The 13,482-nt window shown below is 39.8% G+C and overlaps 1 protein-coding gene across 2 annotated transcripts in view; it reads left to right on the top strand.

The window, feature by feature from the left end:
* LOC117511679 (meiotic recombination protein SPO11-like) overlaps positions 1–11,522 on the top strand; it is a 36,817-nt gene extending 25,295 nt beyond the window's left edge. The window contains exons 6-13 of one of the 2 annotated variants that reach the window (XM_034171607.1): positions 1,798–1,884; positions 4,161–4,197; positions 5,097–5,206; positions 5,296–5,395; positions 6,707–6,744; positions 7,099–7,175; positions 7,511–7,622; positions 11,319–11,522. In XM_034171607.1, the coding sequence (XP_034027498.1) occupies positions 1,798–1,884; positions 4,161–4,197; positions 5,097–5,206; positions 5,296–5,395; positions 6,707–6,744; positions 7,099–7,175; positions 7,511–7,622; positions 11,319–11,438 (681 nt within the window). In that variant the 3' untranslated portion in view covers positions 11,439–11,522. The remainder of the gene's footprint in view (positions 1–1,797; positions 1,885–4,160; positions 4,198–5,096; positions 5,207–5,295; positions 5,396–6,706; positions 6,745–7,098; positions 7,176–7,510; positions 7,623–11,318) is intronic. The other variant, XM_034171608.1, reaches the window with a different exon arrangement.
* The last annotated feature ends 1,960 nt before the right edge of the window (positions 11,523–13,482 follow it).

The raw sequence follows: 13,482 nt of genomic DNA, 5'->3' as shown, positions 1-13,482 counted from the left end.
AGTGCTAAAACAAAATAGAAATCCACTAGACAGGCTGTGGAGCAGCACAGGTAACGCACAACAACAGTGCTAAAACAAAATAAAAATCCACTAGACAGGCTGTGGAGCAGCACAGGTAACGCACGACAACAGTGCTAAAACAAAATAAAAATCCACTAGACAGGCTGTGGAGCAGCACAGGTAATGCACAACAACAGTGCTAAAACAAAATAAAAATCCACTGGACAGGCTGTGGAGCAGCACAGGTAACGCACAACAACAGTGCTAAAAACTAAAATAAAATAAAAATAAAAATCCACTGGACAGGCTGTGGAGCAGCACAGGCAACGCACGACAACAGTGCTAAAACAAAATAAAAATCCACTAGACAGGCTGTGGAGCAGCACAGGTAACGCACGACAACAGTGCTAAAACAAAATAAAAATCCACTAGACAGGCTGTGGAGCAGCACAGGTAATGCACAACAACAGTGCTAAAACAAAATAAAAATCCACTGGACAGGCTGTGGAGCAGCACAGGTAACGCACAACAACAGTGCTAAAAACTAAAATAAAATAAAAATAAAAATCCACTGGACAGGCTGTGGAGCAGCACAGGCAACGCACGACAACAGTGCTAAAACAAAATAAAAATCCACTAGACAGGCTGTGGAGCAGCACAGGTAACGCACGACAACAGCGCTAAATAAAAATCCACTGGACAGGCTGTGGAGCAGCACAGGTAACGCACGACAACAGCGCCCAAAAAAATAAAATAAAAATCAAAATCCACTGGACAGGCTGTGGAGCAGCACAGGTAACGCACGACAACAGTGGTAAAAAATAAAATAAAAATCCACTGGACAGGCTGTGGAGCAGCACAGGTAACGCACGACAACAGTGCTAAAAATAAAAAAAAAATAAAAAAAATAAAAATAATAAAATAAAATAAAATAATAAAATAAAAATCCACTGGACAGGCTGTGGAGCAGCACAGGTAACACACGACAACAGTGGTAAAAAACAAAACAAAAATCCACTGAACAGGCTGTGGAGCAGCACAGGTAACACACGACAACAGTGGTAAAAAATAAAATAAAAATCCACTGAACAGGCTGTGGAGCAGCACAGGTAACACATGACAACAGTGCTAAAAAAAAAAATAAAAATAAAAATCCACTGAACAGGCTGTGGAGCAGCACAGGTAACGCACGACAACAGCGCCAAAAAATAAAATAAAAATCCACTGAACAGGCTGTGGAGCAGCACAGGTAACACACTGACAACAGTGTGGTGGTGGTCTAGTGGTTAAGCATTGGGCTTGAGACCAGAGGATCCTCAGTTCAAACCCTAGCCTTACCAGAAAATCACTAAGGGCCCTTGGGCAAGGTCCTTAATCCCCAAGTTGTTCCCGGTGTGTAGTGAGCACCTTGTATGGCAGCACCCTGACATCGGTGTGTGAATGGGTGAATGCGAGACATAATTGTAAAGTGCTTTGAGCATCTGGTGCAGATGGAGAAGTGCTATATAAATGCAGTCCATTTACCATTTTACCAGAAGATGGATGGATGGATGGATGGATGGATGGATGGATGGATGGATGGATGGATGGATGGATGGATGGATGGATGGATGGATGGATGGATGGATGGATGGATGGATGGATGGATGGATGGATGGTTGTGGGTAGAAAAAACTTCTGTGGTTCTTCTATTGAAACAATAATATTTAAATTTGAATTTGTGAACGTAATGTGCCCGTTTTCTGTGTTAATTTGAGCATGTGTTAAAATATTTGTGTGTAAATGTGTTTTCATCAGTTGGCCACATCTAAGGGGTTAATCTCAGGTGATCTATCTTACATGGAGGAGGATGGCACAAGGGTTGACTGTCAGTCCAGCTGCACTGTAAGTTCAACAACATAAAATGTGACATTTTTCATGCTAGACAACATGTCCTTAAAAACTTCCCAGGCTATTTTCATGAATACACCAACAGAAGAACAGAATACAATAGAATGTCCTTTATTGTCATTATACAAAATGTACAACGAGATTGGAGAGAGCTTCCCCTTTTTCAATGCAAACAGATGAAGTGAAAAAAGTATATATAGTTATAAGTCCTGCAGGACAGTGCAATGAAAATCTCTATGTGCAAATATAAGATATGTATATAAGATGATTGTATTGTACGGGGTGAACAAATACTGAGGTAGTGCTTTAAGCAGAGCAGCAACAGCAGTGACAGTGAACGGATGGCTGGGGTCGTTGCATGTGAGAGTTCAGGGTGGTGATGGCTCTCGGAAAGAAACTGTTTTTTAATCTGTCTTGATGATGTTCTGAGCTCTTCTGAGGCACTGGGTGGTGTAGATGTCCGTCAGGGATGGGGAATTGATGTATTTTTATGGCTCCTGTTTTTAGACCGTTGCAGTTTCATTACAAACATTTATATAACTATTTCTTCAAGGTTGTTTTTTCATAGGGATAATACTCGATTCAAATTTATGCTTCATCACTAAGAATGTCTGTGATGTTCTATACCTCACAATTCTGTGTATTACAGCTATTGTGTGATATTTCCATCTGAAGATGTCCTTATTTGTTTCCTAATAAAACATGCAAACAATGTAGAGATTTGTGACATTGCTATTAGAGCCTGACCGATATGGATTTTTTTTTTTTTTTTTTGGAAGATATATATACCTATACTGATATTATGGAGTAAAAACTTTACAATACCAATATATCCATAAAAATGGCAAAGATTCCGAACCTTACATTATCAAATCCTAATGACAAAAAATATAATTGAGGCTTGATTTTTTTACAGTTTAAACATGATGTTTATTATAAATAACTATAAATATAACCAACCAACATACATCATGCTGTCTTCACTCGGTTTGGCAGTCGCTGTATCACATCACTCAGCATTAAAATAAAATAGACTTCTTGTCTATTTTAGCCCCGCCTAGCTCGTGGTATAGCCACCACTTGTCTTTTGTCACTGTGAAACTCCCACTCTGATTGGAAATAAATGCCATTTGGTTACTTTGCCTCTATCTGCTATAGCTAATGTGACCAAGGAGTGATGGAGGTCCTAGGCATGGTTGAAAGTTTTGTAAAATATGCCATTCAACTGCCTTCTGCTGTACAAAGTGTGCAATGACACCATTTCCAACAGCCAAAGTGTTTTTCTGCACTCTTTATTCAGTAAAATAAAACTTCTCATGTTGGCAAAAATAGCGGTGATACCTGTTGTGTGGGCCGCCAGAAGAGGATGTACTGCTGGCCCACCACCAAAGGGCGCCCTGCCTGAAGTGCGGGCTTCAGGCACGAGAGGGCGCTGCCGCCACGGACACAGCCGGGAGTGACAGCTGTCACTCATTAATTCCTGACAGCTGTCACACATTCTTCATCATTGCACTCCATAAAGACCAGACATCATCTCCACCTCATCGCCGAGATATCATACTTCATTGGAGGTAATACTCTCAGCCTTTTTGTGAGATTTATAAATCTGTTATTGTGAGTGTTTGCAGGAGAACCGGTCGTTTTTGCGGAGGCTGTGCAAGACGGCGCTCCTTTTCATCTGAGACCGCTGCAACGTGTTGAGTGAGAGGTGGAGGTGGCATTCCCACCGCTGTTGTTACTGGGTGTACACACACCCACACTTGACTGTCTTTGTTCTTCGCCAGCAGTACCAGATCCGACAGTCGGGGACGGTGATCACCTGGGAATTCGGGACTTGGCGGCTCCAGTATTCACCAGGTTCTGTGGGGGCGGAAATCGTGTGGTTCCGGCTCTTCTCAGGACAGACGTCTTCTATCCTCGAGCCTGCCCACACGTCACCTTTGTAATTTGACTGTAATTATATTCTGAGATTGTCTGTATGTTCGTTGTGCACGTTTCACAACATTAAATTGTTACCTTTTGGCTCATCTATTGACCGTTCATTTGCGCCCCCTGTTGTGGGTCTGTGTCACTACACTTTCACAACAATACCGATATGTTTGTGTACAAATATGAGCTTTTTATCAACTATTACTATACAACAGTATTACTGGTCAAACACTCCCCAGGCTATTTTCCTGAACACACCAACAGAAGTAAGGAAGATAACTTGCTACTTCATTTCAGAGTTTTACTTTAAGAATTTACATGTTTTTGTGGCTCTGTTTTAGGCCATTGCAGTTTCATCAAATATTGGTGGAATTAAAAGTATCCTTTTTGAATTCTTGTCAGAACTTTGGTGTCTTTACTTCATTAAAAGTATGAAATTATTTCAGTGCTACAATAATTTGAATGCTGAAAGCTGAGGAAGTCACTTAGATAAATGACAAAACTTCTTGAAGACTAGCAAGTTGCTCTAAATGATATCTCGTTATTATGTACCTTTTCTGGTACAAGTTAATATCAATGTCATCTATTCAAAGAATTTTGTTCCAGTTCCAGTACTCACTTTTGTTTTGTTTTGTTTTTTATGTTTTTTGCTGAAACCTAATCTGAACTTACTGTTTTGAGTGTTACTGGTGGTGAGCACCTTCTTCTAAACTCTCTGTATTTCCACTCATAAGGCATCTCTTGATTGTAGACTTTGGCAATGATATATCTTCCTCGCCCTGAATGTTCTTGACTTGACTAGCTATTGTGATTAAGATTTCCTCACCAAGGAAGGAATTCTGCCCTCATCCACTTTTTCTCGGCCTTTTGGTACTTCTTACATCTCTACTACATTGCTTCTTTTTCAAAATGTAGCAAACTGTTGCTTTGGTTGGTGCTTACGTTTCTGCTGTCTGATAGGTTTATTTTGATTTTCATCTTAATTATGGCCTCTTTCACATCGACATCTTTTTGGATGTTCATGTTGAGTGTTCCAGTGAACAGTTGCCAAATGCTAATCCAAAACTTGGAATCAACTCCAGAACTTTTTACTGTGTAATTTTCCATGCAGTAATGAAGTAATAGGCCACACCTGACCATGAAACTCCTTGTCAGTCAATTACAAAAATTACATCACTGTCCAAACACTCTGAGTTATAATATACTGTCAGCTGTATTTCTATTTCAGAAGCTCGATGTGTGCTCACAGATTTTGTGTGTACCTTGACAATGTACAGATGTTGCATCATCTGCCAAATTTGTCTTGATTGTTGAGAAGGATGCAACTTTCCAGAGACTGCTGGATGAAGACTTCTGCTCAAAGCTCTCTCCTTGCATCATAATCACAGTGCGTTTTCTTTCTGTGACATGCCATTCAGATTTTCTAAATGTGGCTTGAGATAGTATTACTGACCTGGGTGTGTTTTTGTGTGTTAGGGTAAAGGTGTGCCAGATGTGAACAGCAGATTGATGGTGCGAAAGCTTTGGGACACGCTGCGCATCCCCATCTTTGCTATGGTGGATGCCGATCCTCATGGTACACATCATCTTCACACACACGACATTGTCACACATTTACTGTAATGCTTTAGTTTTTTTCCCTGTGACCCAGAATGTACAGTCAAATTTCTTGATGGGTCAGCCTACAGATTTTAACAACTGTCCAACATATCATGGTGACTAGTTTGGTTAATATTTCAGTTGCTGTGATTTTTGTCAATCTACGACTGTAAGTTTATATTAGTCGTATCTGTCCATAAATGTGCCTATGAAGAGGTAAAACTTATCTATAATAAAGTACATAATATATGGAAACATAGTGCTTCATTCAACAAGAAGCAAAATGTATTTAGTCAGTGCATTATGTTATAGGACAAACATCGCTCTAGCAAGCAGAAGCCAGTAAGCTAAGTAATGTTGCTGTGCGAGGCACAAGGCGTGAGTAAACTGCTTCTTGTGGACACTGAACAGAAGCTCATAGGTGAGGTAAACCTGGAGCATAATTAAACATTTGAAAACTTGGTGGATTATTTATTTATAATGTAAAAAATGTAAAAAGATAATAGATTTACCTTGAGCTTGGCTGACTTGCTATTGCTGTTTATGTTGTCTCATTCAGTCCAAACAAGTGCTGCACTGAGTAGTATAGATGTTAAATTTTCTCTTTTTTATTTCATTGTGGTCTTTCAGCTTGAGAGCATGATTTCTTAAATTTCCTTGTGCTCTATGGCAAAGAACGTTCTCATTCAGAGCTTCTACTTCTTCACGTTCATCTTCTTTGTTTCCTTCTTGTTTTATGGCTGCTGGCATCCAGCTTAATGGTGCATTACTGCCACCTTCTGTTACAGAGTGTGACTCACAGTACCTCTCAGTATACAGGCACAGCTTATCATGTATGTAGGTAGTAGCGTCTTGTGGCCATATATGACAATGCAACTATTTTTCATATATAAGTTGCTTTGGAATTAAGTAACAGGACCTCCGAAACTAGTTGGGAAAAAAGTGTGATTTATAGTGTGTAAAATAATGAAAAAATAATTCTTTTTTTTTTCTATTCTTGCGTGAAACGACACGCATGTAATGGCCTTACTTTGTTAGCTTACGATGCTGTGGTGTGGAAGGTATAGAAATCAGTTCCATGAGTGTCTCTGCGCAAGATCAGGAAGGATTCAAATGTCATTTCCTGCATAAATACCTTTCTCTCGACAGTAGCAATTCACCAGAAACTACTTGTCCTTCAGGACAAAGCTTTTATTTTAAGCTGCATTGCACAATTCAGAAGATAACTGCTGTAACATGTTGGTGATTACAGCACATGTCTGTGTGTTCATCTGATTTTTTTTCATAGGGATTGAGATCATGTGCATCTACAAGTATGGATCAGTGGTGAGTGCCGTGAACTCATTTATTCTTGTCCTGTCACTTACGTTCTGTGTCCAGTGTGGTCTGTTCAGTGTCTGTGCCTGCAGTACATAATTATGTTGTTTAGGTTGAAAATGAAAGGGGGAGCAAATCATCCATCTCTGAATATTTGAACTTACAGGGCAGGAGTGTAACTGTTTATTGGAAAAGCATTAACATCTGTTCTGATCTCTGCACTGTTTGTATGTCATCCATGTGTTTATGAACTTGATTGTGAGGATGTGCTCTATGTAACGACTTTATTATGTAGGCATAGTGCAACGTAGAGATTATGACTGTGTGTTTGGGTTTGTCTGTGTATGGTATGGGTTTTTCCAGGCTATGTCGTTTGAGGCCCACAGTCTGACAGTCCCAAGCATTATGTGGCTAGGCCTCCTCCCCTCTGACCTCCTGAGGTTTGGACTCACCATTCTCAACTTCCTACTTCCTCCTTCTGCCTCTAATTCAGATCATATTCTGGGGACATTAAGAGTGTTTGTTTTGGTTTCTGTTGCTGTCACTGTCTGTACTCCCCCCCTCCACCCCCACCTCACCCATTTCTTGAGGAGCTGCATCTAAGAGCATATAGAATTTTAAGTATATGTCCTCTTAAGCACTTGAGACCTAAAAGTACTTTTTGACATTTAATTGTATGTATGGCTTTTCATCCTGTGTTTTTCACTAAACACATACCAAACTAAGTGTCTTTGCCAGGAAAAGTATATGCTGTGTATAATGTTTCATTCTTCAGGTTGAGGGTTCCTGAAGATGCTTTGATCCCACTCACCAAAAGAGATGAGAGCAAACTCAACAGCCTCTTCAAAAGGCCATACTTAGCCAGCCAACCAGACTGGCAGAAAGAGGTGAGAGACAAGAAGGGACAAGGGGAGAGGAAAGTGTATTAAGGTATTGTCATTGATGGGATTAACCACATAAGGAAGGTCTATAAATATATGTAACAGTTGTTGAATCATGTGCATCTTCCAAAAATCTACTCATCTAGCTGTGAGAGTCATTAATTAGTCCGAGTCATTCTTAATTAAATTTTTTGATGTAAATGTTTTCTCACAATAGCACATTATTACATCTCTCACCATTAAATGAATGTGCTATATTTGACCAAATTGTCTTGAATATGACATCTTAAACCCTTCAGAATGGTGTTGCAGCACAATATCTCATCGTACAACAACATGTGGACATGTGACATTGAGATGATGGTTGGATGGAAATATAAAGTTAAAAACATATTTGGAAATGCAGTACAAAGTGCCAATGTTGCACTTAAAGACTAAAGGAGGATACAATGCGGCTGAGGTACGGTATAATCAAGTATTTATATCAGTCAAAATATTGGTGAAGTGTTTGTACAACCCCAGTTCCAATGAAGTTGGGATGTTGTGTAAAATGTAAATAAAAACAGAATACAATGATTTGCAAATCCTCTGCAACCTATATTCAATTGAATACACCACAAAGACAAGATATTTAATGTTCAAACGGATAAACTTTATTGTTTTTGTGCAAATATTTGCTCGTTTTGAAATGGATGCCTGCAACACGTTTCAAAAAAGCTGGGACAGTGGTATGTTTACCACTGTGTTACATCACCTTTCCTTCTAACAACAATTAAGTGTTTGGGAACTGAGGACACTAATTGTTGAAGCTTTGTAGGTGGAATTCTTTCCCATTCTTGCTTGATGTACGACTTCAGTTGTTCAACAGTCGGGGGTCTCTGTTGTCGTATTTTGCGCTTCATAATGCGCCACACATTTTCAATGGGTGAAAGGTCTGGACTGCAGGCAGGCCAGTCTAGAACCCGCACACTTTTACTACAAAGCCACGCTGTTGTAACACGTGCAGAATGTGGCTTGGATTTGTCTTGTTGAAATAAGCAGGGACGTCCCTGAAAAAGACATTGCATGGATGGCAGCATGTTTTGCTCCAAAACCTGGATGTACCATTCAGCATTGATGGTGCCATCACAGATGTGTAAGTTCCCCATGCCATGGGCACTACCACACCCCCATACCATCACAGATGCTGACTTTTGAACTTTGCACTGGTAACAATCTGGATGGTCTTTTTCCTCTTTTGTCCGGAGGACACGACGTCCATGATTTCCAAAAACAATTTGAAATGTGGACTCATCAGACCACAGCACACTTTTCCATTTTGTGTCTGTCCATTTCAAATGAGCTCAGGCCCAGAGAAGGCGGCGGTGTTTCTGGATGTTGTTGATGTATGGCTTTCGCTTTGCATGGTAGAGTTTTAACTTGCACTTGTAGATGTAGCGACAAACTGTGTTAACTGACCATGGTTTTCTGAAGTGTTCCTGAGCCCACGCAGTAAGATCCTTTACACAATGATGTCAGTTTTTAATGCAGTGCCACCTGAGGGATCAAAGGTCACAGGCATTCGATGTTGGTTTTTCGGCCTTGACGTTTAACGTGTAGAAAGTTCTCCAGATTCTCTGAATCTTCTGATTATATTATGGACTGTAGATTATGGAATCCTTAAATTCCTTGCAAGTGAACGTTGAGAAACATTGTTCTTAAACTGTTGGACTATTTTTTCACGCAGTTGTTCACAAAGTGGTGATTCTCGCCCCATCTTTGCTTGTGAATGGCTGAGCCTTTTGGGGATGCTCCTTTTATACCCAATCATGACACTCACCTGTTTCCAATTAACCTGTTCACCTGTGGAATGTTCCAAACAGGTGTCCTTTGAGCATTCATCAACTTTCCCCATCTTTTGTTGCCCCATCCCAGCTTTTTTGAAATGTGTTGCAGGCATCCATTTCAAAATGAGCAAATATTTGCACAAAAAACAAAAATCTATCAGTTTGAACATTAAATATCTTGTCTTTGTGGTGTATTCAATTGAATATAGGTTGAAGAGGATTTGCAGATCATTGTATTCTGTTTTTATTTGCATTTCACACAACGTCCCAACTTCATTGGAACTGGGGTTGTGGAAACTCAAATTTTATTTTATTAATTTAACTTAATTTTATTAAATTTTATTGTGCTAAAGCTATGAAATTCAATACACATAGATGCCAGCGAACCTGAAGAATATCTTATAGGCATTTCTACACTATTCAAGACACAAATGCCCCACTGTTTCCCTGTGAATAGCAGGGTAAGCACAGTATTAATGGAATCGGTCTGAGTCAGTGAAAGAATGAGTCTGCAATATTTCTTTAAGTAATTCCATAGCATGTACTGCATATTCAGCTCTATTGTTGGCTCTTATAGATATAAGTGATGGCCTGATTCTGATTCTGGGGTGTCTTTTACCAAAATGATTTGAAGTTTTTCTTTCTAGTTTAAATAATGCCGCATTCACAGGTTGGCTGTAAGAGGCAGATGGTAAACTGAATGTTCCAATGTTTGGAGGTAAATGGAAAAATTCCACCACCTCTGTCTGAGAGTGCCATAACTGTACCATGACGACACTAACAGTTAACAGTTTAAAATGTTAAGCTTTGGCCACTTACTGCAGTGAAAAGGACAAACCAGTTGTGGTTTTTCCTTAGGGCAGAGAGTCACCCAGTTTTAATTGGGTAAACATGATTAATTTGTGTGATGTTACATAGAGGGATTAATCCATAACATCAGAAAAAGTTAACTTTTGAAACTGCCATCAGAGGCAGCACTTCCTGTTGAATATAATGGTATGCAAAATGCTAAAACGCTGTTGTAGCTTTCAACTAGGGAGGGCCTACTAGTCCTAGGGTCCACTGGTCCTAACCTCTTTATATTATTTGATGTTGGATATTACAATCCCCAAACTGATTTTAAAGTTCACAAATAAATGTAATGCTTTCAGATAGCTAACAAACCAGATCCAGTTTTGTTCAGTTTACAAAAATAAAACATTCTGTTGACATACACCATTAATCACCTTTAATTGTACTGTTGTCTATAAATCTGTTGAATTGAAAATCAACAAATAATGGTAATTCACCATAATAAAATGTTTTTTTACTGTCACACTTTTGTAACATAACTTACTTTAGTGCAACATAAGCCTACCAAAAATGTAAAAACAACTTCAACATGCTGTCCTTAATACTAGGACTTGTGGGAAGTTCCCCTTTCATCTAAGTAAATTGTTGTCCGTGTCATTAGCATTAAGAATTAACAGTGCCTACAGTCTGCCACTGCAGATGACAGGAACTGTAACGACCACGATGATGGTATTTCTGCCGACATGTGAACGCAGCTTAAGTGTTGGCACAGTGGGACATGTCTGGGCTTGTTCAGGCATCCACATATTTTGTTTACATACAGTTTAAGTCTTGTGGCTCATCGCAGGGTCCTGGTGGTCACTTTGAGCAACTGTTGCTTAATTACATTTTAAATACCTTACTTACCAATAACAAGGTCATTTTTAAGTTGATAATTTTCTCCTTTTACTTGACTATAACCTCCTCAGCTCATGTTGGCCTATTCAGGAAAATTTAAGTCTCAGGTTTCTTGTTATAGCTGTAAAACAAAAAGTGCATGTGAGAGAGGATTTGCTCCTGAATGGCCTGTTTCCTGTTGTTGTAGATGGAGCTGATGCAGCAACGTAAGGTCAAGGCTGAAATACAGTCTCTGACAACCATAGCTCCTGATTTCCTCACCAACATCTACCTGCCCAACAAGCTCCGATATGGTGGCTGGGTATGAGCACAACACCGCCATCTTTTGGAATGAAAAATGAACTACTAATAATGGAGGCAAGACAAATGTTCTACAACTGCCCATTCTAACCTTGACATATACATTCATGTATGAATTTTTGTTTCTTAATTTGTTTCCACACATTAAATAAATCTCCATGTGTGTTTTGTGTTAAAAAAAAAGTCTTATTGTTTTATTCTAAAAATGTATAATCCCACTGACAATGCATCATTTTGGACTGTCAGCCACGGTTCACCAATTATCACCTCGTTTCTGCTTAAAACTGCACTCCAGTCATCATCTATCTCAGCGACAGAAGCTTTTGTACAACAATCATTTCCACATGAATTCAGCATTATTTCATAATAAAAGACAGGGGAAGCGATCAGAGCGCCACAGCAGTACGTCAGACTCAGACGTGCTGCTGCTGCTGCAACTACGTCATTTCAAAACGTCAGTAGTGATTCATCGATTATCGCCTCGTTTCTGCTTAAAACTGACTTTAGAATGATTTAAGAGGTTTTACTTTGTCATCTGATGGTTAATAATCACATTATTCCCTTTGATCTCTTTGGGTGTAGAGAGTCAGACTGAGATGTGCTGCTGTGGTCCGAAATCACGCATGCACAGTGAAGGCAGAGCAGACCAATTTTTAGGGGGGCGCCATTCGGTCGGCGACACTGGGTTTCACTGAGTAAAAGTCTGATCACCTACAGTGAGGCAAATAAGTATTTGATTTTTAAATAATTAATTTGCATTGTATTGCATGAAATCAGTATTTGATACAATCGAAAAACAGTCTTTAATATTTGGTACAGAAACCTTTGTTTGCAATTACAGAGGTCAGACATTTCCTGTAGTTCTTGACCAAGTTTGCACACCGCTGCAGGGATTTTGGTCCACTCCTCCATACAAATCTTCTCCAGATCTTTCAGGTTTGGAGTTTCAGCTCCCTCCAAAGATTGTCTATTGGGTTCAGGTCTAGAGAGTGGCTCGGTCACTCCAGGATCTTGAAATACTTCTTATGGAGCCATTTCATAGTTGCCCTGGCTGTGTGTTTGGGGTAATTGTCGTGCTGGAAGACCCAGCCATGACCCATCTTTAATGCTCTTACTGAGGGGAGGAGATTGTTTACTAAAAATCTCACGATACATGACCCCATCTATCCTCCCTTCAATACGGTGTAGTCATCCTGTCCCCTTTGCAGAAAAGAACCCCCTAAAATGATGGTTCCACCCCCATGCTTCATGGTTGGGACGGTGTTGTTGGGGTTGTTCTCCTCCTCCAAACACGGCAAGTGGAGTTGATAGCAAGAAGCTCTAATTTGGTCTCATCTGATGACATGACCTTCTCCCATGCCTCCTCTGGATCATCCAAATGGTCACTGGTGAACTTCAATGGGCCTGGACATGTGCTGGCTTGAGAAGGGGGATCTTGCTGCCCTGCAGGATTTTAAAGCTGGTGGTGTAGTGTGTTACTAATGTAATCTTTGTGACTGTGGTCCCAGCTGTCTTCAGGTCATTGACCAGGTCCTCCTGTGTAGTTCTGGGCTTTCTCAGATTCATTCTTACCTCACGAGGTGAGATCTTGCATGGAGCCCCAGACCGAGGAAACTTGACAGTCATCTGGTGTTTCTTCCATTTTCTAATAATTACAACAGTTGTTGCCTTCTCACCAAGCTGTTTGTTGTCCTGTAGTCCATCCCAGCCTTGTGCAGGTCTACAGTTTTGTCCCTGGTGTCCTTAGACAGCTCTTTGGTCTTAGCCATGGTGAACAGGTTGGAGTGTGTGGACAGGTGTCTTTTATACAGGTAACAAGTTCAAACAGGTGCAATTAATGCAGGTAAAGAGTGCAGAAAAAGAGGGCTTCTTAAAGTAAAAGTAACAGGTCTATGAGAGCCAGAATTCTTGCTGGTTGGTAGGTGATGAAATACTTATTTCATGCAATAAAATGCAAATTAATTATTTAAAAATCATACAATGTGATTTTCTGATTTTTTTTTTTAAGATTCTGTCTTTCACAGTCGAAGTGTACCTATGATAAAAATTAC

Source organism: Thalassophryne amazonica, chromosome 6, assembly GCF_902500255.1.
Source record: "Thalassophryne amazonica chromosome 6, fThaAma1.1, whole genome shotgun sequence".
NCBI classification, from domain to species: Eukaryota; Metazoa; Chordata; class Actinopteri; order Batrachoidiformes; family Batrachoididae; genus Thalassophryne; species Thalassophryne amazonica.
Note: the sequence above shows the minus strand (reverse complement) of the source record. Positions and strands in the feature narration are given on the sequence as shown.